The following is a 25,604-nucleotide window of genomic DNA, read 5'->3' on the forward strand; positions in this document are numbered from 1 at the left end:
CAGAATGCATCCAGCTCGTTCAGCATCCAGCATTCGATATGCTGATAGAATTTAGGAAGTCTTGTTTTCAGGTTAGCGTTGTTAAAATCCCCAGCTACAATAAATGCAACCTCAGGATGTATGGTTTCCAGTTTACAAAGAGTTCAGTGAAGTTATTTCAGGGCCGACGAGGTATCTGCTTGAGGGGGGATTTACACAGCTGTGACTATAATCATAGAGAATTCTCTTGGAAGATAATGCGGTCGGCATTTAACTGTAAAGAATTCTAGGTCAGGTGAACAAAAGGACTTGAGTTCCTGTATGTTAAGGCATACACCCCCGCCCTTCTTACCAGAGAGATGTTTGTTTCGGTCGGCGCGATGCATGAAGAAACCGGGTGACTTTACCGGCTCTGACAACATATACCGAGTGAGCCATGTTTCCATGGAACAGAGAATGTTACAATCTCTGATGTCTCTCTGGAAGGCAACTTGTGCTCTAATTTCATCCACCTTGTTATCTAGAGATTGGACATTGGCGAGTAATATGCTCGGAAGCGGTGGATGGTGTGCTCACCTTCTAAGTCTTACCAGTAGGCCGCTCCGTTTGCCTCTCCTCTGGTGACCACGTTGTTTTGGGTCGGCCTCTAGGATTAGATCCAGGGTGTAGGTCCGCTTCGGGAAAGACGTATTCCTGGTCATAATGTTGGTAAGTTGACATCGCTTTTATATCCAATAGTTCTTCCCGGCTGTATGTATTAACACTTCAGATTTTCTGGGCTAACAATGTAAGAAGTAATACATTTTAAAAAACATAGTTTCCTAAGGACCTGAAGCGAGGCGACCATCTATGTCAGCACCATCTTGCGTCCACTGGCATGGGGTGCTGGGGGGGAAAAAAGCATTGTGTTTGGTTTAAAGCATTCTCTTAGACCTAAACTTCAACTGGAGTTGTACATAAAGGGTGTGACCTTTGAACAAGTTAAAGAAGCTGAAGTCAGTAAGTAACATTGGATGGTCAGTTATCATGGTCAAGTCATATTGACAAAGTTGTTGTGAAGATGGGGAGAGGTATGTGTTGTTATAAAAAGATGTTCTGCATTTTGGACACATATCAACTGTACTAGTTTTTCAGGCTTTGATGTTGTCCCATCTTGATTGCTGTCCGGTAATATAGTCAGGTGCAGCAAAGAAGACCTAGAAAAGCTGCAGCTGTCTCAAAGCAAAGCAGCATGCCTTGCCCCCAACTGCACACAGGGAACTAACATCAACAACATGCATGATAGTCTTTCATGGTTGAGGAGAAACCACTTGTATAATATATTTGCATACACTTAAAACAGACATACATACCCCACCAGACACGCCATTATGGGTTTCTTCACGGTACCCAAACCAAAAACAGATTTAATGAGTCACTCAGTTATGTATAGAGCTATGTCATTATGGAATGCTCTGCCACCAGAGGTTACTCAGGCAAAAAGTTAGTTTTGCTTAAAAAACAGATCAAAAAAACATATTGTATCACAGCGCCTCTTTCTAAAAATATAATTTAACTGTACTGAATATAAGAATATCTATATATGAATAGTGTGTAAACAGTATTTTTGTTTTCTCTTGGTGTCCTATATATACAGTACCAGTCAAAAGTTTGCACACACCTACTCATTCAAGGGTTTTTCTTTATTTGTACTATTTTCTACATTGTAGAACAATATTAGAGACATCAAAACTGTGAAATGACACAAATGGAATCATGTTAAAGTGTTAAACAAATCCAAGTATATTTTAGATTCTTCAAAGTAGCCACCCTTTGCCGTTGATGACAGCTTTGCACACTCTTGGCATTCTCTCAACCAGCTTCACCTGGAATGCTTTTCCAACAGTCTTGAAGGTGTTCCCACATATGCTGAGCACTTGTTGGCTGCTTTTCCTTCACTCTGCAGTCCAACTCATCCCAAACCATCTCAATGGGGTTGAGGTCGGGTGATTGTGGATGCCAGGTCATCTGATGCAGCACTCCATCACGCTCCTTCTTGGTCAAATAGCCCTTACACAGCCCGGAGGTGTGTTTTGGATCATTGTCCTGTTGAAAAACAAATGATAGTCCCACTAAGCCCAAACGAGATGGGATGGTGTATCGCTGCAGAATGCTGTGGTAACCATGCTGGTTAAGTGTGCCTTGAATTCTAAATAAATCACTAATGCAGAAATAATCTGTTCAACTACTCCTTCTCACAAAGACACGGCGGTTGGAACCAAAAATCTCAAATTTAGACTCATCAGACCAAAGGACAGATTTCCACCGCTCTAATGTCCATTGCTTGTATTTCTTGGCCCAGGTGCGTCTCTTCTTCTTATTGGTGTCCTAGTAGTGGTTTCTTTGCAGCAATTCGATAATGAAGGCCTGATTCACACAGTCTCCTCTGAACAGTTGGTGGTTTCTTTGCAGCAATTCGACCATGAAGGCCTGATTCACGCAGTCTCTTCTGAACAATTGCTGCTGAGATGTGTCTGTTACTTGAACTATGTGAAGCATTTATTTGGACTGCAATCTGAGGTGCAGTTAACTCTAATAAACGTATCCTCTGCTGCAGAGGTAACTCTGGGTATTCCTTTCTTGTGGCGGTCCTCATGAGAGCCAATTTCATCATAGCGCTTGATGGGTTTTGCGACTGCACTTAAAGAAACTTGAACATTTCTTGACATTTTACGGATTGACTGACATTCATATCTTAAAGTATTGATGGACTGTCATTTCTCTTTGCTTATTTGAGCTGTTCTTGCCATAATATGGACTTGGTATTTGACCAAATAGGGCTATATTCTGTATACCAACCCTACCTTGTCATAACACAAATTATTGGCTCAAAGGCATTAAGAAGGAAAGAAATCCACAAATGAACTTTTAATTGCAAAGCATTCCAGGTGACTAGCTCATGAAGCTGGTTGAGAGAATGCCAAGAGTGTGCAAAGCTGTCAAGGCAAAGGGTGGCTACTTTAAGGAATCTCAAATATAAAATACATTTTGATTTGTCTAACACTTTTTTGGTTTCTACATCATTCCATGTGTTATTTCATAGTTTTGATATCTTTGCTATTCTATAATGTAGAAAATGGTAAAAAAAACTAAACAACCCTTGAAAGAGTAGCTGTGTCCAAACTTTTGACTGGTACTATAACACTTCAAACACACGGACAGTGTCATTGCGCAAAATAGTATGCAGCATCATCTGGATATGTATGCACCTCCTACTACCATTTCTGTCAAGCCGTCAATGCGTACAGTTTGACGCATACGTTCGATAAATCCAACGTATGCACCACACCGAACGCACTGCAACTGCCTCTGCAACGCAAAGATGCAAGGCAAATGCAGCGTTTCATTGGAAATGAATGTAATTCTGGTGTACCAAAATGCAATGACGCTGTCTGTGTGTTTGAAGTGTAACTCTTATTTAATTTGTATTTCTTAATTTTCATTGAATGTATTATCTTATATTGTTCTAGTCCATTACTGTGCTATACTTCGTAATGTATTTGTATGTTTTATGTGGACCCCAGGAAGAGTAGCTGCTGCATTTGCAGTAGCTAATAGGGAGCCTAATAAACTAATTTGAATTCTGAAGTTTAGTGTATGTCGCTGTCCACTACCGGGGGCTGAATCTGATTCAGGCTTTTGCAGTTTGTTCGTTTGGAGCACGTTTTATAGTTCCATACAGTGGGTGCTCCCCGTTGGTCGATAGCTAGGCGTTGACCACTTACTTTGCATTCTGTGAGTCACAGTTCTTCATTGCAGGTGGTTTTTCCCTGTGAGAAAGCAACAACGGGCACCAACATGGGTTTGTGAATGCTGGCCAGAGATAGAAGGGACTACCGACTCATGGCAGAGGAAGAATCAGTAAAAATGGCAGGCTGACAGCCATTGGCCATGTGGCAGATCTTAAGCCTTTGGTTGGATGTCCACTTGAAGGTTTCTGAAATTGGTTGGACTCCATAATGAGATTTGGATTTTATGTTTCTGTGGTAAGTTTTGGGGAGTTGGGTAAAGTAAGTTTCCCTTGTAAGCTAACCCTCAACATAAGTCAAGTCTAGTTCTTATTTAAAGTCATTGTAGATTCACAGTATTGTTTGGATGCTGCAATATTGGATGGTGCAATTGCTACATCTTTCTATGTAATGTGGCAAAAGCTTGTGGTAGCCCAAGGGAGTCCCTCTGACTGATGGGGTCTCTGAACTTCAGTCCAATAGGCTACCCAAGCCCATCTTTATTAGCCAATAGAGATCCTAATCAACGTGTGTGTGGTCAGGGGCATTGATTGTAGAAGACATATGGCTATTTCAGTCAGCTTGGCCTCATAGCTATACGAAACATGCTATACGTATTTCTGAGCACCTCCAAGACGTATGATATGTACTAATGGTCTAGTTACTTTAGACAGAAACTAAAGTAGGGAGGTTGGTAGGGGGAGGTTGCTTAGCTTGACCATCTAGCAATCCAAAGGTTGCGTGTTCCAGTCGTGTCTGGGACAACTGTAGCATTTTAGCTAACCCTTATTCTTACCTTAACCCAATTTACCTAACCTGCTGTGTATAAATTCTCCTAAACTTTGTCGTTTTAGTTCTCTTAACCTTTTACATAAATGATCCTAACCTTTGTCATTAGTTCTCCTAACCACCAATGTACACTGAAAAAAATATATAAATGCAACATGCAAAAATGTCTACAATTTTACTGAGTTACAGTTCATATAAGGAAATCAGTGAATTTAAATAAATTCATTAGGTCCTAATCTATGGGGTTCACATAACTGGGCAGGGGCGCAGCCATGGGTGGGCCTGGGAGGGCATATGCCCACCCACTTGGGAGCCAGGGCCACCCACTGCGGAACCAGGCCCAGACAACCAGACTGAGTTTTTCCTCACAAACTTGCTTCATTACGGACAAAAATACTCCTCAGGGTGGCTGGTCTCAGACGATCCCGTAGGTGAAGAAGCCGGATGTGGAGGTCCTTAGTTGCCGTGGGGCCGGTTGGACGTACTGCCAAATTCTCTAATTGGACGCAGACCATGGCTTTTGGTAGAAAAATGTACATTAAATTATTTGGCAACAGCTCTGGTTGACATCCCTGCAGTCAGCATGCCAATTGCATGCACCCTCAACTTGTGTCATTGTGTTGTGTGACAAAACTGCACATTTTTGTGTGGCCTTTTATTGTACCTGTGTAATGATCATGCTGTTTAATCAGCTTCTTGATATGCCACACCTGTCAGGTGGATGGATTATCTTGACAAAGGATAAAATGCTCACTAACAGGGATGTAAACAAATTTGTGCACAACATTGTAGATTAATAAGCATTTTTGTGCATCTGGAACACATGGGACCAACACTTTACATGTTGCGTTTATATTTTTTGTTCAGTATAAATTGCCCCAGTAATCGTCCTTTGTTACGACAAATCAACCTGGTCTTAGATAAATATTTTATGCCTGCTAAAGATTTGAACAAGGTTAAACTATGAACCAATGGGTCCACACAGATGTGTTGCTATTCATCATGTGGTTGGAAATGTATTGCTATTGTTACACCAACATGAAAAGACATTAGATGTTGCCATCATTGACCCAATACTATGTTGCTGCCTCATAATTGCGTTTGTTACAATTTCTCCAGTGGCCATCAAACGTTTGTTATTAAACACATATATCATAAACTAATTTATTGTGACAATGGTGTATTCTCATTAGGTTTACTTTTGTCTCTGGGGAAATGTGTGTATGTGATTCATATTAACATTTTTGCGGCAATGTCTCCATGTGTTTACAGATAGCAATTGTAGGCTATAAATGAAGCCGAGGAAATGTATTGAAATGAAAAATATTATGAGTCAAAGCCTCAACGAACATAAATTAACATGCAGTCCATGGGAAATTGAATGTTATCTTTATTCCGGTGGCAGCACGCACAACACGCGCTGACTGTCAACTATGGGTAGCTGTTCGAGGCTGGGAGCGGATTCTTATGTTCCGTTCAAACAAATAGGACCCGGAGCAGCCGGAGTGAACGTGGTGGTGTCCCATATTATGGAGATTATATATGATAGCCTTTGTGTACAACTCACGGCTACATATTTTACTTCGTAGTAAAAGACAGGCACTGACTCAGCCATCAATCAACAGGATATTTAAGAAAAATCAACGCATGTGCCTCACCAATGCGTAGTAAGCCCACCCACTGATGAACTAGAAGCCAAACCCAGGGTCTCACAGAACCGGCGTAGACCGTGGAAGAAGCGGTCCAAAACTATTCTAACGACGAGAATATCCTGAACAGAGGATCCTTTCTACAGAAAAAAAATGAAGGAAAAGAACCTAATAGAGACTGCCAAAATGCAAGGGAACGTAATGGTAAGAAATACGTGTTTTGTTGAATTCGAAAGGTCAGATTTAAACGACGTGTTCGCTTGTAAACAATCCCGTCTTTTTAAAGTATTGGTTTCAACGTGCGTTTTTAGCGTTTGAATAACTGCGGAACAGTAAATGCATTGGAAACAGAATCGAATACTTTTTTCAGTAACTGGATTATATCCGGCTGTTGTAGGCAAGCTGTTGATGAGATTACATTATTTAATGACAGATCACACCCATGCAAGGGGATATGTTTTCAAATTATACCTCCTCTCTCATCTACCATGTGCTTTGCAGTTGTATAGCCTGAGTATGGAGCCTAGTGTTATCATGAAAAAAGCATATTATTAGTGAATGAATGAAAGTTTTCTAGTTGTCTTTTTCCATAGGGCACTGATTGATATTAATGCTGGGTTCAATTATAAGCCTTAGTTTCTATCTTATGTTGTGCTTATTAAGCTTTGAGGGCAAAACTGGCCTTTTGATCTGTTAGCTCTTGAAAGGGCTCATGAAATTTTAACCTCTCCTAAAGCTATGAATCTCAGGATATTACTGATATTTCGTGGGGACTGGGGAACCGCTGGGTTGGATTTCCAATCTCCATGTGTCAGGCATCACTGGCTCCCTTTACTGAATACTCATTCAGAAAGTTCCCTGGGACCCCTGTGTGAAAGCCCTACCTGGTGTCTTAATTTTATGATGATTTGGGCTTGGCTTCAAAAACGTAGAGGTTTCTAGTCTACCTTGCACCGTTGATTTGCAGTGTCATATTTCTCATTCTGCTGGAGAGGAGGCGTCTCTTTTACTGAAAAATGCTTGTAGTATACCCATTACAGAGGTGTTAACACTTTAAAGGTGTGTCCGGTTGTATTTATAAGTATTAAGGAAAAGCAAATCAATGCTGTCTGCAAAGCAAACCCTAGCCTAGACCCATATGAGCCCTACTTCTGAATGACACTTGCTCAGTTGGTAGAGCATGGCGTTGCAACTTTAGGGCTGTGGGTGTTGCTGTAGCCACTCACACGAAAATCGATGCATGCACTACTGTGATTTGGATAAAAGCATCTGCTAAATGGCATACAATTGGGGCTATATTACTATGTTATTATTATTACTCATAAAGGTCTCATCGTGGGGCTAAGCAAAATCCTTCTACCTTGTGTGTTATGGTATAATATAGCTGGCTTTGCAAATGGTGGCTTTATTCATGTTCAACATGCCCTGCAGCTGTGCTCTACAAAACACTCAATACTGCTAGGTGATTGAGAACACAGCTGTTGAATCCGTTTTGAGAACATGGTTCCACTGTAGTACACTTTTATTCTCTAAATCCCATCATGCACAGCGGTTTAAAAGGGCCTTGTTTTCCCTCAGTATAGTTAAAAGTCTACCGATAAAGGTTTGTATAGGTTATGACTTAATTTCTTACCTTACCAAATAACATTTAAGTAAGCAAATTGGGAACTAACAGATTACTCTTGATGTGTTATGTGAATATATTCACTAGTAATATTCATATTATACTTTTCTTACTATGAAAGATGAGATTACATTTCCATTCAATCGTAACATTGAGGAAAGTGTACACCACCAAAGCAACATCAGTAGTCAGCATGTATTATTTTATTATTGGATCTGTTTCCATAAAATAGTGTGATGGTAGACAGATTGAGCTTTAATTCCAGGTTTGCCAACAGTAAGTTTTCCCTGACAACCTGTCCTTTCCACTTTACCCCTCCTTGACAACCTGTCCTTTTCACCTTACCCCTCCTTGACAACCTGTCCTTTCCACTTTACCCCTCCCTGACAACCTGTACTTTCCACTTTACCCCTCCCTGACCACCTGTCCTTTCCACTTTACCCCTCCCTGACAACCTGTCCTTTTCACTTTACCCCTCCCTGACAACCTGTCCTTTTCACTTTACCCCTCAAAATCTCCTGTGGATTGTATGTATTCTGTGAAATCCAACTGTCACGTTCTGACCTTTATTTCCTTTGTTTTGTCGTTATTTAGTATGGTCAGGGCGTGAGTTGAGGTGGGCAGTCTATGTTTGTTTTTCTATGATTTTGGGATTTCTATGTTTCGGCCTAGTATGGTTCTCAATCAGAGGCAGGTGTCGTTAGTTGTCTCTGATTGAGAATCATACTTAGGTAGCCTGGGTTTCACTGTTTGTTTGTGGGTGTTTGTTTCCGTGTCTGTGTTTTTCACCACACGGTACTGTTTCGGTTTTGTCATTTCACGTATTCGTTTATTGTTTTTATATTTCATAGTGTTCAGTGGTTTTGTTATTAAAAACGATATGGACACTTACCACGCTGCGTTTTGGTTCGATCCCTGCTACACCTCCTCTTCAGACGAAGAGGAGGAAATCAACCCTTAGAGAAACAGCCTTACATTGGAGTCATCGCGATCCTTCACTTAAAATAACTTGAACATTATTGAGTTGTGCCAATTGACAGCCTCTCACCTTTCCAACATTGACCTGTGGATTGAAATATTGATTGACACGATTGATTGATTTATCTACCTGTAAAATTGTTAGACCTCGAGGGTCCCTCAACTAGGTGGCGGCCAGATGGAAAATCTACACTCCATAGGGGGACATTAGGCCATCAGGCCTCAAACTACAATTGACAGGTTGACTGTTTTGCACTGACACCTTCATCTGTTAAATGCCTGGACTCTAGGGAGGACAAATAGTGGTATATAGGGAATCATGCTGCGAATCAAGTCTGTCATAACAGGGTAAACCTGCACAGTATGATCGCTGACCATCTCACATGCATGTTGAACTACCATAATGCTCACCAGGGGATCTATCTGCCTCTAGTGAAATAGCAAACACTTCTAAAAGTAGTAACTAATCAAGCACCACACAATGGATGCTGACCTTTTATAAAATGTTTATTTAGTCTAAATCTGGTCTATACACAGTGACCAAATGAGCACTAGCATACCATTCCTGCAGTCTGAAGTGTTGCCCTGACAGCTACAGTAACAAACATACTGTCTCTACCATAATAATAACAATAATAATAATGTATACCATTTAGCACATGCTGACCTTTTTTACCACGACCACATTTGCAGCTAAGTTGAAAAATGTATGAGCACAAAAATAAATGTAGGAGCACAAAGAACTATTTGATGTAACAAACCGTTTTCTTTGTGGCAATGATGCAAGCATGACAGTCATGTATTCTTCTTGAAACTCAGCGGCTGTGGTAGAGTGAAGTAATCATTGCAACAATTATCTGGGTGATTATTTCAAAGAAAATTCTAGGCGCACTGGTGCATGGCACAGCTAAATATTTAGCCACATATGCAAGTAAAATGGTCGCACTGTAAACTAGAGCCCTCATTTAGCAGACAATTTTACCCAGAGTCACTTAGTCATGCATGCATACATTTTTACATATTAGTGGTCCTGGAAATCAAACCCACTATCCTGGTGCTATCAACTGAACTACAGAGGACCTACCATGTCATTCTGGTAGCCCATTAACCGTCGCCCTATATGGCCCCAACTATGTCTCTCCTTGGCTAGTGGCTCCGAGTGGAAGTCAGTGGCCGTGCATCCCTTTTTAACCAGCTAAGTTGGTCGTCCTCCAGCACTTTCCTCTGTTTACTGCTGTTTGCTCTCTGCCACCACAAACAGGCCTTCAAGGGCACAGTGGGCAGTGTTGTCGAACCACTAATGATTTGCTGTCTTTGGCTGAAATGAAATGCATTTGTATCCACGGCGTTATCTCTCTAAAGAGGATAAATACCAACCGCTAACTATGTGTGGCTCTGTCTCCCTCCCTGACCCGTCTGTTGAAGTTATTATTTTAGAACAAACAACTGAGATTGCACTCACGATGATGGGCCATCTTGTCTCTGCAATGACTTCAAACTTTGTGTGCGTGCAGTTGTGTTCTGATGCATGTGTTCAGATTCCTTCCTTCAGCCCATGCGATAGACGTGCTTGTTTAGTTTGTTCTAAAGAATCATATTAAATTTAAACTCAAACGTTTCCTAGAAATCTACCCTATAACTAAATGCACTATTTGAAATAACAAAGAAGGCCTAATTTTTATTTTTGGCCCCACAGATAACCGTTTGGTTTTTTACGCTTCTTGTGTGTCCCAACAGTCTGAAGTGGCTTTGCTTGTCTATTTTCCTTCATCTGCACAGTATCTGAAAACACTGGTGAGCTACGGGTGTCCCAACAGTCTGATGTGGCTTCCTTACTACCCTTGACTCCTTTCCTTCATCTGCAAAGGATCTGAAAACACTGGATAGGTGAATGCAATACACAAGTAGCCTAACTGACTTGGTGAACTCTTCTTTCAGTGTGGATGAAGGAAAGGACATGAGTTAAGGGGGCAGATAGAGAATACTTAGGACCACGACCACAGTGGTTAGGCACCAGCAATAAAAGGCATTGGAACAGTGGCCCCTCCTTTTAAGTGGGCAGCCTGCATTTAGACTGTTTGTTTATTTGATTGGGGTCGATTTTATATTGACCTTTTAAGTGGGCCACCGTTCCTCAACGCTGTTACCGTGCAAATGCAGAGTTTCATCAGGCACACTGGAATCCATCATATACAATGTTTCTGTCAATGGCCATGCATGTGGACTGGAGCGAGCCACCACTGTACATGAACACATATTCGTACAGGCTGGCTGATGGCTTGACAGCACAACAGTTAGTTTAATATTGTTCAGAAATCTTATCTTATAAGGACAGTTTACAGTATTTAAAAAATAGAAACATTTGACCCTAAAAGATTGCCACTGTTTCTGAAAGGCGAAAAGGAAATTGTTATGTACCGTACATTCATTGTATTTTGGGGATTATCCATCCATTGTCAAATTCTGGGCGCTCAATTCCTATGAGATTAGTTTTATTTCCCCCCCCCCCCACATTTTTTTTTGTGATTTTAATTTTGGAAATCTGTGATTTTAATTTTGGAAATCTGTTCCTAAGTATTCCCACGCATAATAGAGAACACGTGATTGTATACAAATGTAAGCAAGGTTTGAAATGATTGCTTTAGTCATATTATATCTGTTTGGGGTTCTTGTGGTCAATTTGCAGTCTGCAAATTAATACTAAACAAAAAAATAAATGCAACATGCAACAATTTCAAAGATTTTATTGAGTTACAGTTCATGTAAGAAAATCAGTACATTGAAATAAATTCATTAGGCACTAATCTATGGATTTCACATGACTGGGAACAGATATGCATCTGTTGGCCACAGATACCTTAAAAAAGGTAGAGGTGAGGATCAGAAAACCAGTCAGTATCTGATGTGACCACCATTTTCCTCATGTAGCGCGGCACATCTTCTTCGTATAGAGTTGATCAGGATCTGGCAACAGCTCTGGTGGACATTCCTGCAGTCAGCATGCCAATTGCGTGCTCCCTCAACTTGTGGCATTGTGTTGTGTGACAACTGCACATTTTAGAGTGGCATTTTATTTCCCCCAGCACAAGGTGCATCTGTGTAATAGGAGAAATACTCACTAACAGGGATGTAAACAAATTTGTGGCCAACATTTGAGCTAAATAAGCTTTTTGTTTCAGCTCATGAAACATGAAACCAACACTTTACATGTTGCGTTTATATTTTTGTTCAGTGTAGTATAATGTTTTAAAATTTTTTTTTATATATATATATATATATATATGAGGACTTAAAGAATATCTGAGTGAGTCTTGTACAGTCAGTCACTCTGGATAGACGAGGCTTGGTCTGTTAGCGGCATTGTAATTAAAGATAATCCTCAGCTGTTTACATAATTAAAACACTTTCTTTGAAGTTTTGTCAGATAGGTCGATTTGTATCTCCAGGGATGTTCCCCCGTTCCTTTTTTATAATCCAAATGAATAAATGTGAGATTAGGGTATTTGTTTTTTTTGTTTATTTGCCTGACATCACATGGAAGCTGTCTATTGATACTGCCTGAATGAATATTGTTTTTTTATCTGCTTCATTATCAATGTATTTTGTACACTAACCTATACAGTATTGTTCTGTATTGAAACTGACCTGAGTGGTTGATAATGAAGACACTAGATTCCTTCTTTGCTGCTGTGGAAATGGTGCCCTACATGAAACCTCAGACACACGCAGGAGCATTTTCTCCCACCTACACACACACACACACACACACACCTACCTGTAGCGTTTCTGGCTGTTGCACACTCTCCACAGTCCAAAGCAATCAATCACCACTTAGCCAGGCAAGACTGTGCGGGTGCTCCCAGCAACATAATGAGTTTACAATAGATTAATATTTCATGGTGCCTTTTTGCGGCTCCTCCTGTCTCCATGTTTTCAGCTCATGATAGGGACTGTGGGAATAGCCATAGATTTAGTTAATTGTTCAAATGATAGGAGAGCTTTGCTATGGAAACCAGTGTTTTTCCTAGACAGTTACAGGTGGTGTTCAAATGCGATGCAACAGTGATTCTCTGGGCTTGTTGATATTAAGATTTGCAAACCAATTGAAGCCAAAGCTGTAGGTGAGTGTACACCAGGAAGGTCATACCCACCTAGGCAAGAGTAGGAGAAACACTGCAAGCATATTTCAGCTTTTAGAATATCACAAATATAAGAGGAGAAACAACAGCCAATAAGGTTGCATGCGTTATGACGAGCAGCAGGCAGATGTACTGTTGGGCCCAGAGTCTGTTTCTCATTGTGGACGAGACACATTTACAACCTCGGCTAACAGTGGGTTCAAGGAAATGATGTTGAGGTGGTCTCTGGAGGACCAGTGGTCACATAACAAATGGGGAGATGTGTAATTAGAGGATAATTTGGCAGTCTGTGTAAGGGATGCCGATGAGGGAGGGATATGGACATACTGAAGATTGATGGCAAGTCTACATGGAACAATGCCAAAACGGGTAAGAGAAAAAGGAGGGATGCTGTGTTCTGAGCAAATCCAAAGAAAGTATCTACACACTGACATATGTGTTTGTCTGCGTGCATGCCATGTGTGCATGCGCGTGCGTGCACATGCTCTTGTGTCTGTGCCTCTGCGTGTGAGTGCAGTGCGCAGATACGATCCTCATCACATGGTTACTCACAGTCACAGCAGTTTGGGTTTAATCCAAAGCTATCAGCATAACCCACAATTAGCAGAGGAGGATTATATTATTAAAATAAGGGGAGAAGTGGTTTCTTTGGCAACAGACCCCCTCCCTTTTCCAGAGAAGATTGTCTTTCTTTGTGCTCAGCATTAATGATGATTTCCTTTTGCAGCACTCATTAGGACTCAGCCATCACAATCTGGCCTCCAACACTTAGGCCTACTCATACCATTAAGTGTAATTATTGTGTTTCATAGCCTGGCCTATGTGTGAATGGAATGAGCAAGCTGTAGGAGATGGGCATTGTCTGGAGTGGTTCAGCGTAACCATGGGATCATGGGCTCTTAAGTAACTGTCTGACTTGGAGTAATGAAGTAGGTCCCGGTCCACAATGATGATTGCTCCGCCAACATATAATACCTTTTATTAAACTAGACCAGTGTTTTGTTCCAACGGTGGATCTTTGTCAGGATGACTCGGCGCCCACTAACAAGTAATGTGTGTTTGACTTTACAGACGAGATGGGTTGAAAGATGGAGTTTATGAATGAGAGACTCATAAGAGGGAGACACACACTGAAACTCAGAGGGGGAGATGGAGACAGACCATCAGAGAGGGAGACTCATTGAGACACACACACACACTGGGAGAGACACAACCCTGAAAAATAGATACTCAGAGACATATAGCGACTGAGAGAGACACACTGAGAAAGAGTGACACACTCAGCAAGAGAGAAAGACACTTAGAGAGAGGTTTAATGTGAGATGTTGACTGAAAGAAATGGTCTGGTAACAAGTTTGAGAATGTTCAAATACTTTTGACGTTCAAATTCAACAATAGGAGAAAAGTTTAAAAAATACATTTCATCAAAGCTTTGCTCACTGAAATGAACTTGGGCAAAATGCTGACAAAATATCTTTAGAGCATTGTCACTTACATTATCAGCAAATTAACCACATTGTTCCAGTTAGCAACACATGACATGTCCAGTGGGTGCTCTCAGATCCCTACTTTGTTCCACAAAGCAGAGAAAGTAACAACAATGTAAAAAATAAAATTATACAAATAATTAAGAAACTCCATTATTGTATCTACTGCGCTCGGCTTTGTAGAAGCCTCTTAGACTAATCAGGTAAGGTGATGTTTATTGGTGGCTGCATGGCTTTCTGGCATTTTCCTAATAACCTTCAGAAGGCATTGGCGAAGTTGTGTTTTCTCATCAGTTGTTGGATGAGCTGTTTGTTGTGGTACTGGTATTTTCTCTTAGAATGTTCAGTTTTCTTCCATATATATTGAACAAAAATATAAACGCGAAAGGTAAGTGTTGCTGCTGTGTTTCATGAGCTGAAATAAAAGGACATCCGGCTTTTTTACCTCCGGGATTGTCTGAGACCAGCCACCCGGACAGCTGGTGAAACTGAGGAGTATTTCTGTCTGTAATAAAGCCCTTTTGTGGAGAAAAACTCATTCTGATTGGCTGGGCCTGGCTCCAAGTGAGTGGCCATGGCCCATGCATAAATGAAGGCCTAATTAATTAATTTAAGTTGACTGATTTCCTTATGAACAGTAACGCAGTGAAATTGTTGCATGTTGCGTTTATATCTTTGTTCAGTTATAGCAGTGCTTACTGCCAGTGTCATCACTATTGCTCTATTTCTAATGGAAATACTTCAGAGAATTGTTTCGTGAAGAGTATTCAAAACCTATATCACAAACCTGATGTCAGTCCTCCAGCAGCTTCACAGTATGAATCTTGCAAAAACCTTTAATGACTTTGAATACTGACAACCCACCTGGGCTGTTGTTGATCTACCTAGACAGTTTTTTTTTTTACTGTGTGCGTGCGGTTATGTGTTGCACAGTGAAGGTTTATGATGTCTCAGCAAGGCTTACATCCATTCTCCCTCTTGCCAACCGAGGCACCATGATTCATACAGGCCATTTTGTTTTTGGCCCGAGGAATTTGGGGAACTGAAGGTTGGAATTCTGGGTGATGTATAATTCCTTTTAAAAGACCAATGCAGCCGTTTTTAATCGCAATATCATTTCTGGGTGACAATTAACTACCTTACTGTGATTGTTTTCTATTCAAAGGGTCAAAAAGAAACAAATATTTTCTTGACAAAGGCAATTTCTAAAGCAAGACTTTTGCTAGGACTGTCTGTGAGTGGTCTGAGTGAGGAGGGGGAGGTTTGGAACTCTCTTTCTTATTGATCTATTAACTAATTTACCAGACAGGCCAAAACTACATTCACCAAAACATTTCAGGCAGTCTTTTGAAACAGCTCTTACACTAAAAAGGGCATTATCATAATTTCACAGTATTATTCCAAATTAGTGTGGAAATTTATATAAAACACAGGAAAATCACATTTTTGACTACACTGGACCTTTTAATGAGACTCTTGGGTCTCCAGACTCCCTGTAGCGAGACATTGTGAATCTCAAAGTATCCTCAATTGTGTGTGTGTGTGTGTGTGTATACAGTCGTGGCCAAAAGTTTTGAGAATGACACAAATATTAATTTTCAAAAGTCTGCTGCCTCAGTTTGTATGATGGCGATTTGCATATACTCCAGAATGTTAAGAAAAGTGTTCAGATGAATTGCAATTCATTGCAAAGTCACCTCTTTGCCATGCAAATGAACTGAATCCCCCAAAAACATTTCCACTGAATTTCAGCCCTGCCACAAAAGGACCAGCTGACATCATGTCAGTGATTCTCTCGTTAACACAGGTGTAAGGCTGGAGATCACTCTGTCATACTGATGGAGTTCGAATAACAGACTGGAAGCTTCAAAAGGAGGGTTGTGCTTGGAATCATTGTTCTTCCCCTGTCAGCCATGGTTACCTGCAAGGAAACACGTGCGGTCATCATTGCTTTGCACAAAAAGGGCTTCACAGGCAAGGATATTGCTGCCAGTCAGATTGCACCTAAATCAACCATTTATCGGATCATCAAGAACTTCAAGGAGAGCAGTTCAATTGTTGTGAAGAAGGCTTCAGGGCGCCCAAGAAAGTCCAGCAAGTGCCAGGACCGTCTCCTAAAGTTGATTCAGCTGCGGGATCAGGGCACCACCAGTACAGAGCTTGCTCAGGAATGGCAGCAGGCAGGTGTGAGTGCATCTGTATGCACAGTGAGGTGAAGACTTTTGGAGGATGGCCCGGTGTCAAGAAGGGCAGCAAAGAAGCCACTTCTCTCAAGGAAAAAAATCAGGACAGACTGATATTCTGCAGAAGGTACAGGGATTGGACTGCTGAGGACTGGGGTAAAGTCACTTTCTCTGATGAATCCCCTTTCCGATTGTTTGGGGCATCTGGAAAAAAGCTTGTCCGGAGAAGACAAGGTGAGCGCTACCATCAGTCAAGTGTCATGCCAACAGTAAAGCTTCCTGAGACCATTCATGTGTGGGGTTGCTTCTCAGCCAAGTGAGTGGGCTCACTCACAATTTTGCCTAAGAACACAGCCATGAATAAAGAATGGTACCAACACATGGTATAAATAAAGAATGGTACCACAGCAACTTTTCCCAACCATCCAAGAACAGTTTGGTGACGAACCATGTCTTTTCCAGCATGATGGAGCACCTTGCCATGAAGCAAAAGTGATAACTAAGTGGTTCGGGGAACAAAATATATATATTTTGGGTCCATGGCCAGGAAACTCCCCAGACTTAACCCCATTGAGAACTTGTGATCAATCCTCAAGAGGCAGGTGGACAAACAAAACCCCACAAATTCTGACAAACTCCAAGCATTGATTATGCAAGAATGGGCTGCCATCAGTCAGGATGTGGCCCAGAAGTTAATTGACAGCATGCCAGGGCAGATTGCAGAGGTCTTGAAATAGAAGGGTCAACACTGCAAATATTGACTCTTTTTATCAACTTCATGTAATTGTCAATAAAAGCCTTTGACACTTATGAAATGCTTGTAATTATACTTCAGTATTCCATAGTAACATCTGACAAAAATATCTAAAGACACAACTTTTGGCCACGACTGTGCACACCACTTGCTGAGGTGTCACTATGCTTTAGCCAAGAAAGATAACTGAATCGTTGTTGTTTTACAATGAAGATATCTTGCTATGTCCCCTTTTTTCATTCTATTACTGGTAATAGGCTGTTCTCTATTGAAGGAATACCATTTTAATGAGATCATTATAGGGAGCCAGACAGAACATTAAATAACACCTGTTAGAAAAGGAACCATATATTAGTTCCCTATGGCAGGAGAATGTTAACTTTTTATGTATAACAAGGTCTAGTATACATCTTTTGGGGTTGTATGACAAATCTATTTGGACTTACTGGCCATGCAATGACTATGACGGCCTCTCTCTGGACTCATTTTGAGAATGGGTCATCCTAGCCTGGTCCCAGATTTGTTCATGCTGTATAGCATGTTCATTGTCATTAATGGATTAAGATCACTTTATTGGTCAATTGCCCCAACCAAAATGTGTCTTCTGCTTTTAACCCAACCCCTCTGAAAGACATGCATATACAGGTATTGGAAAGGCCCGGGGAGCTTTTGTGGGGGTGTAAGGGCACACCTAGGATTCGAAATAGCAACCCTCCTGGTATAAGGACAATTTATAGCTTGAATATTCTTTAAGTCAAGATTCGACTTATTGTTTTGCCTGTAGGCATTTCTCTGCCCAATACACCTGAATCTGCCTTCACATCAGTCAGGTTTTTGTAACTGGTAAAAGGCGCCGTTTAAAGATTCTGAGTTTAAGCTCCATTCGAAGGCAGAGCATCATATCAATGCTATGTATGCTTGGAGTCAGCATGAAAGGGCTATTGACAGCAACTCGTCAATGTTAGATGCTATAAATGAGGACTGGAAAAAGAAAGTGGGGGAAAACTGTACTTACATTAAAATAATTGTAGATGTGCTCCTATTAACTGCCACTCAAAATATCGGGCACAGAGGTCGTTGAGAGTCTGACTCTCACAACAAGAGTAATTTTTTGACAATCTTAGACAAATAGCAAAGCATGACCATCTCATAGAGAAAAGAATGAATGCATGTGGCAATGGTAAGTACACAAGCCACCAAATCCAGAACAATGTTCTTGAGGGCTTAGCTGAGAAGGTACAAAGTGAAATAATAAGAGAAGTAAAAGAAAGTTACGTTTTTGGTGTAATTGCAGATGAAACCAAAGATTTCAATAAAAAATAACAAATGTCTTTAGTTGTGAGGTACCATTACAGTGTGAAAGATTTTTACACTTTCAAGTCAGCTGAAAGCTTAAGATGCAGCAGGTCTCACAAACATGATAATTGATTGCCTTAAAAAACATGGCCTGGACTACAGAAATAATCTTGTGGGGCAGGGCTATGACCGTGCTTGCGTCATGAGCAGAAAGCATTCTGGTGTGTCTGCACGGATTAAAAACAGTGCAAGATTTGCATTTTATGTGCATTACAGTGCACATTGTTTGAATTGAGTTCTTGTCGATGCTGTAAAATCAGTGCTTGAGCTAGCTAACTTTTTTGCTCTTCTGCAAAAGCTTTATAACTTTGTATCTGGCTCATACGTTCATCTCAAGTCGCTTGCAGTTCAGAAAGGGCTGTATGCACAGTAGCAGCCCAGGGAACTAGAGACTTACGGATGTAAGGTAGGCATGCAGATACATGGCATGCTGTAATCTGAGGGACAGGCTTCCAGCAGTTCTGAGAGTGCTACAGGGTATCACACTTGAAAATAATAGTGGAGGCAAAGGACCTTCTTTCTCAGATTTACATTTCATAGGGCTTTTAGTTACCTTTTGTAAAGTGCTTGGTGATGCCAAATATCTTTCTGGCATGCTCCAATCAAGCTCTCTTGACCTAGCAAGGGCTGTGGATCTCGTAGACGTATTACAGACATATTACAGGAACTATGGAAAGAGGTTGAAGAGATTGCAGAGCACTGCAAAATAAGTGTACAAACGGTGTGTAATAGACAGCCTAAAACAAGTTTAAGATTTCACGACTCATTGATGATGAGCACTGTAGGACAGAAAAATGGTGACCAAAGTGATGGTGAGAACTTCCAAAGAGCTATCTTTTATCAGGTGCTTGACAGTCTCACAGCTGAGCTGCAGAGCTGTTTTTCAAAGAAGAATTGCAAGTGCAAGGGGTCCAGTCTCTCAACACAAAGAGCCTCTGTTTGTCTTGCTCAGACCTTTTGAGTTAGATTACATACCACACCACCATTGTAGATGTGGTATGTAGGTATGTGGCAGGTTCTACAGTCAATGACGGACTACAAAAAGATAACCAGCCCCGTCGCGGACCCCGATGTCTTGCTCCCAGACAAACTAAACAACTTCTTTGCTCACTTTGAGGACAATACAGTGCCACCAACACAGCCCGCTACCAAAACCTGCGGGCTCTCCTTCACCGCAGCCAAAGTGAGTAAAACGTTTAAACGTGTTAACCCTTGCAAGGCTGCCGGCCCAGACGCATCCCTAGCCGTGTCCTGAGAGCATGCGCAGACCAGCTGGCGGGTGTGTTTACGGACATATTCAATCAATTCCTATTCCAGTCTGCTGTTCCCACATGCTTCAATATGGCCACCATTGTTCCTGTTGCAAAGAAAGCTAAGGTAACTGAGCTAAACGACTCCGTCATCATGAAGTGCTTTGAGAGACTAGTCAAGGATCATATCACCTCCACCCTACCTGACACCGCCCCAATAGGTCCACAGATGATGCAATCACAATCACACTGCACACTGCCCTAATCCATCTGGACAATACCTATGTAAGAATGCTGTTCATCGACTACAGCTCAGCATTTAACACCATAGTACCATCCAAACTCGTCATCAAGCTCGAGACCCTGGGTCTCGACCCCGCCCTGTGCAACTGAGTCCTGGACTTTCTGACGGGACGCCCCCAGGTGGTGAGGGTAAGAAACAACATCTCCACCCCGCTGATCCTCAACACTGGGGCCCCACAAGGGTGCGTTCTCAGCCCTCTCCTGTACTCCCTGTTCACCCATGACTGCGTGGCCATGCATGCCTCCAACTCAATCATCAAGTTAGCAGACGACACTACAGTGGTAGGCTTGATTACCAACAACGACGAGACGGCCTACAGGGAGGAGGTGAGGGCCCTCAGAGTGTGGTGTCAGGAAAATAACCTCAGACGAGATGATCGTGGACTTCAGGAAACAGCAGAGGGAGCACCCCCCTTTCCACATCGACGGAACAGTAGTGGAGAAGGTGGAAAGTTTGAAGTTCCTGGGCGTACACATCACGGACAAACTGAAATGGTCCACCCACACAGACAGCATGGTGAAGAAGGTGCAACAGCGCCTCTTCAACCTCAAGAGGCTGAAGAAATTTGGCTTGTCAACAAAAACACAAACATTTACAGATGCACAATCGAGAGCATCCTGTCGGGCTGTATTACCGCCTGATACGGCAACTGCACCGCCCACAACCGTAAGGATCTCCAGAGGGTGGTGAGGTCTGCACAACGCATCCCCGGGGGAAAACTACCTGCCCTCCAGGACACCTACACCACCCGATGTCACAGGAAGGCCAAAAATATAATCAAGGACAACAACCACCCGAGCCACTGCCTGTTCACCCCACTATCATCCAGAAGGTGAGGTCAGTACAGGTGCATCAAAGCTGGGACCGAGAGACTGAAAAACAGCTTCTATCTCAAGGCCATCAGACTGTTAAACAGCCATCACTAACATTGATTGTCTGCTGCCAACACACTGACTCATCTCTAGCCACTTTAATAATGAAAAATTGGATGTAATAATGTATCACTGGTCACTTTAAACAATGGCACTTTATATAATGTTTACATATCCTACATTACTCATCTCATATGTATATACTGTACTCTATACCATCTACTGCATCTTGCCTATGCCATTCGGCCATTGCTCATCCATATATTTATATGTACATATTCTTATTCATTCCTTTTACACTTGCTACTAAGGTAGTTGTTGTGAAATTGTTAGATGACTTGTTAGATATTACTGCATGGTCAGAACTAGAAGCTAGAACTAGAAGCACAAGCATTTCACTACACTCGCATTAACATCTGCTGACCATGTGTATGTGACCAATAAAATTTGATTTGATTTAGAGGACCTCAAACATGAGGCTCATCAAACCAAGCAGCTTCTTGATATGAGAGAGAAAAGTGGAACGGACAGACCGTCTCTTCTCCTTGACTTTGTTGTGTTTCTAGAACATTATTAAGAGGTCTTCCATGAGCTATTTCCACTTTGTAAGATTTCTGTTGTTACATCAGTCAGCAGTGCTTCTTGCAAGATAAGCTTCTCAGCTTTAAAACTGATTTTAAAACCTAACTTAGGACAACAATGTTTGATGACAGGTTAAGTCACCTCGGAATTCTCAGTGTTTAGTCAAGGAAGGCACGCTCTCTCAACATGGATGAGTTTGTGAAACATTTTGCCAGTTCTCACCAGAACCGAATTATGCTGCTTTAAATCTACCTAGGATAATTTGGCAATTAGGCTGTCCCTCTGGTCATGATTAAAACCTGCACTGTGTACTAGCTAGTACACTGACAGTCTAAAATGATAAATTCAAGGGGTATCATGTCACACAGATTTAATTTGGTCTTGATTAGGCCAATTCCAAAACGTAACATAATAAATATGAGCCTAAATATGATACTGTACGTTTGTTATATTGATGGGCACCAAAATAATTTTAAAACTCAATTTCTGCTTGATACCTGGTATGTCAAATTGCAGTGTTTTTTTGTAAATACATTTCTTTGTAAATAAACTATGCAATTTGTGTAACAGACAAATGCGATCTAATCTCCTTGGTGCTTGAGCTTTATTTTAGAAAATATTTTGGATGTTCAACACTTATAGACCCAGATTATATATTCATTAAAACAGAGTGGCCCAAGTCTCTCGTGTGTGTGTGTGTGTGTGTGAGAGAGCGAGAGAAATTGAGCTGCAGTTCCGAGGTAGAGACACTGACTGTTCGTAGTATGTTAAAGAATTCTAGTGAAGTAACCCTTTTGGACCACACTATCTGCCACTCCGGGTTAAGTGAATTATCACTTCTACCTTTTAATCAGCAATCATAGGATTCATTCATGCTCCTTAGATGCCAGGTTAGGGTTACACACTAATTTTCTGTCATGGTCTATGGACCCCCTGACCCCCCTAAAACTCCAGTCCCGCCACTGCACTAGCGGAGAGCATCGGCCATATCCCCACTGAGTGCTCACTGCACATATTCACTCTATCATGGTTGTATTAGTTCCACTTATGTTTGTTTTTAGACAATTTCCTCCTCCAGTTTAGATGGACATCATATTCTATTTGTCTCCCCTAACCGCAGGCCTATTAAATGGATAACGTTTTTATCGATTTTGTTTCAGTGTCAGCAGAGTAGGCTACCCTGTAATTTGTCGTATTAAAAAAGATTCTGCTAATGTCTCCAGTCATATAAAGTGTAGTAGAATTGCATGACATTTTTTTTTCTGTGCAAAGAAAGAAACATATCTGATATAGTGTCACGTTCTGTCCTTAGTTATTTTGTTTTGTCTTTGTTTTAGTATGGTCAGGGGATGAGTTGGGTGGGTTGTCTATGTTTGTTTTTCTATGTTGTGTTTTGTGTTTGGCCTGGTATGGTTCTCAATCAGAGGCAGGTGTCGTTAGTTGTCTCTGATTGAGAATCATACTTAGGTAGCCTTTTCCAAACCTGTGTGCTGTGGGTGATTGTTTCCTGTTTTGTTGTTTGTGTCACCATTCAGGACTGTTTCGGTTTTCGTTTTCATTCACTTTGTTATTTTTGTATTTTGTCGTGTTCAGTGAGTATTAAAGTATCATGGACACTTACCACGCCGCGTATTGGTCCTCACCTCATTCCAACGACGAGCGTTACAGAATCACCCACCAACCAAGAACCAAGCAGCGTGGTATCGGGCGGCAGCAGAAATCTCTGGACTCATGGACATGGGAGGATATTCTGGACGGAGAAGGACCCAGGGCACAGGCTGGGGAATATCGTCGCCCCAAGGCAGAGCTGGAGGCAGCGAAAGCTGAGCGGCGGTGGTATGAGGAGGCAGCATGGCAGCATGGCAGCGCGGCTGGGACGTGAGGCAGCCCCCAAAATTTCTCGGGGGGGTGGCACATGGGGAGTGTGGCTAAGTCAGGTAGGAGACCTGAGCCAACTCTCTGTGATTATCGTGGAGAGAGGTGGACTGGGCAGGCACCGTGTTATGCCGCGATGCGCACTGTGTCCCCGGTGCGCAGGCATAGCCCAGTGCGTTACATCGCAGCGCCTCGTATCGGCCAGGCTAGAGTGGGCATCGAGCCAGGTGCCATGAAGCCGGCTCAGCGCATCTGGTCTCCAGTGTGTCTTCTTGGGCCGGGCTACATGGCACCAGCCCTACGCACGGTGTCCCCTGTTCGCCAGCACAGCCCAGTGCGGTCTGTTCCACCTCGCCGCACAGGCCTGGCAACGGGGAGTATCCAGCCAGGTAGGGTTGTGCAGGCTCGGTGCTCGAGACCTCCAGTGCGCCTCCACGGTCAGGTCTATCCGGTGTCTCCTCCACGCACCAGGCTGTCTCTCCGTCTCCTTCCTCCAGGTGCTACCTCCTGTCCAGCGCTGCCAGAGCCTTCCGTCTGTCCTGAGCTGCCGGAGTCTCCCGTCTGTCCTGAGCTGCCGTAGTCTCCCGTCTGTCCTGAGCTGCCGGAGTCTCCCGTCTGTCCTGAGCTGCCGGAGTCTCCCGTCTGTCCTGAGCTGCCGGAGTCTCCCGTCTGTCCTGAGCTGCCGGAGTCTCCCGTCTGTCCTGAGCTGCCGGAGTCTCCCGTCTGCCCTGAGCTGCCGGAGTCTCCCACCTGTCCGACACCGCCGGAGTCTCCCTTCCGTTCGGGACCCGTTGCTAGGGTCCCCAGTCCGAGGTCGGAGGCGAGGGTCGCCGCTCGAAAGGCGCCACGGAGGCGGGTTAAGAAGCGGGTAAAGACTGATTGAGTGGGGTCCACGTCCCGCGCCAGAGCCGCCACCGCGGACAGACACCCAACCAGACCCTCCCCTATAGATTCAGGTTTTGCGGCCGGAGCCTGCATCTTTGGGGGCGGGGGGTACTGTCACGTTCTGACCTTAGGAGTGGACAGGGTCAGGCACCCCCCCCCCCCCCCCAGCTGGGAATGCTGCGCCTCACGGACCTGCTTCCCTATTCCCCATCTGAGTATCGTCGCCAGACATAAGTTGGCGTGTTGGAGTGGTCTTGGGGTCCGAGGTTGTAGCCGCGGGGCTATAGCGGTGTGACAGTGCATCCGGCTTGTTTTTGAATCCTGGTCGGTAGGAGAGGGAGACGTTAAACCGGGTGAATAGCAGGGCCCACCTAGCTTGTCTGGAATTGAGTTGTTTGGCGGTGAGGAGATATTCCAGGTTCTTGTGGTCAGTCCACACAATGAACCACACAGTTCCTCCAACACCATCTTCACCGCGAGAAGCTCACGATTCCCCACATTGTAGTTCCTCTCCGTGCCGTTAAGGCAATGGGAAAAGGCGCAAGGATGTAACTTGAGGTCCAGGGCAGAACTCTGGGACAGGACAGCCCCCACTCCGACATCCGAAGCATCGGCCTCCACCACAAACTGGCGGGACGGGTCAAAATTAACCAAGATGGGATCTGTGGTGAAACTGTGTTTGAGATCTCGGAACGCATGGTCAGCAGCTGGGGACCACGTGAACGGAGAGAGGTGAGTGCAGACGGGGGAAGCCAGGGTGCTGTAACCCCGGGTAAAGTGGAGATAAAAGTTGCCGATTCCCAGGTTATGTTGCAGCTGCACCCTGGATGTAGGCTGGGGCCAATCCACCACCACTCTCACCTTCCCGCGATCCATCTGTACACCCCCTGCAGCGATGATGTAACCAAGGAAGGGGATGGTGGAGCAATGGAATTCGCACTTCTCTCCTTTAACATAAAGCTGGTTCTCCAGGAGGCATTGGAGCATGGAGCACGTGTTCTTGGGACATGGACATGGAGCACGTGTTCTTGGGCGGAGCAAGAGACGACAAAGATGTCGTCGAGGTAGACGAAGATGAACCGGTTCAACATGTTGTGGAGAACATCATTAACCAGAGCCTGGAACACCGCT

At 43.0% G+C, this 25,604-nt stretch overlaps 1 protein-coding gene across 2 annotated transcripts in view; it reads left to right on the forward strand.

The window, feature by feature from the left end:
• dpp6a (dipeptidyl-peptidase 6a) overlaps positions 1-25,604 on the forward strand; it is a 359,154-nt gene that overhangs the window by 45,758 nt on the left and 287,792 nt on the right. The window contains exon 1 of one of the 2 annotated variants that reach the window (XM_036934926.2): positions 6,003-6,388. The exons of the other annotated variant lie outside the window; for it this stretch is intronic. Coding sequence (XP_036790821.2) covers positions 6,338-6,388 — 51 coding nt within the window. The 5' untranslated portion in view covers positions 6,003-6,337. Of the gene's footprint in view, positions 1-6,002; positions 6,389-25,604 lie in introns of those variants that run through there. 2 annotated transcript variants of the gene reach the window in all.

The sequence above is a fragment of the Oncorhynchus mykiss genome, chromosome 11, assembly GCF_057628025.1.
Source record: "Oncorhynchus mykiss isolate SJ-2025 chromosome 11, ASM5762802v1, whole genome shotgun sequence".
Classification (NCBI taxonomy): Eukaryota; Metazoa; Chordata; class Actinopteri; order Salmoniformes; family Salmonidae; genus Oncorhynchus; species Oncorhynchus mykiss.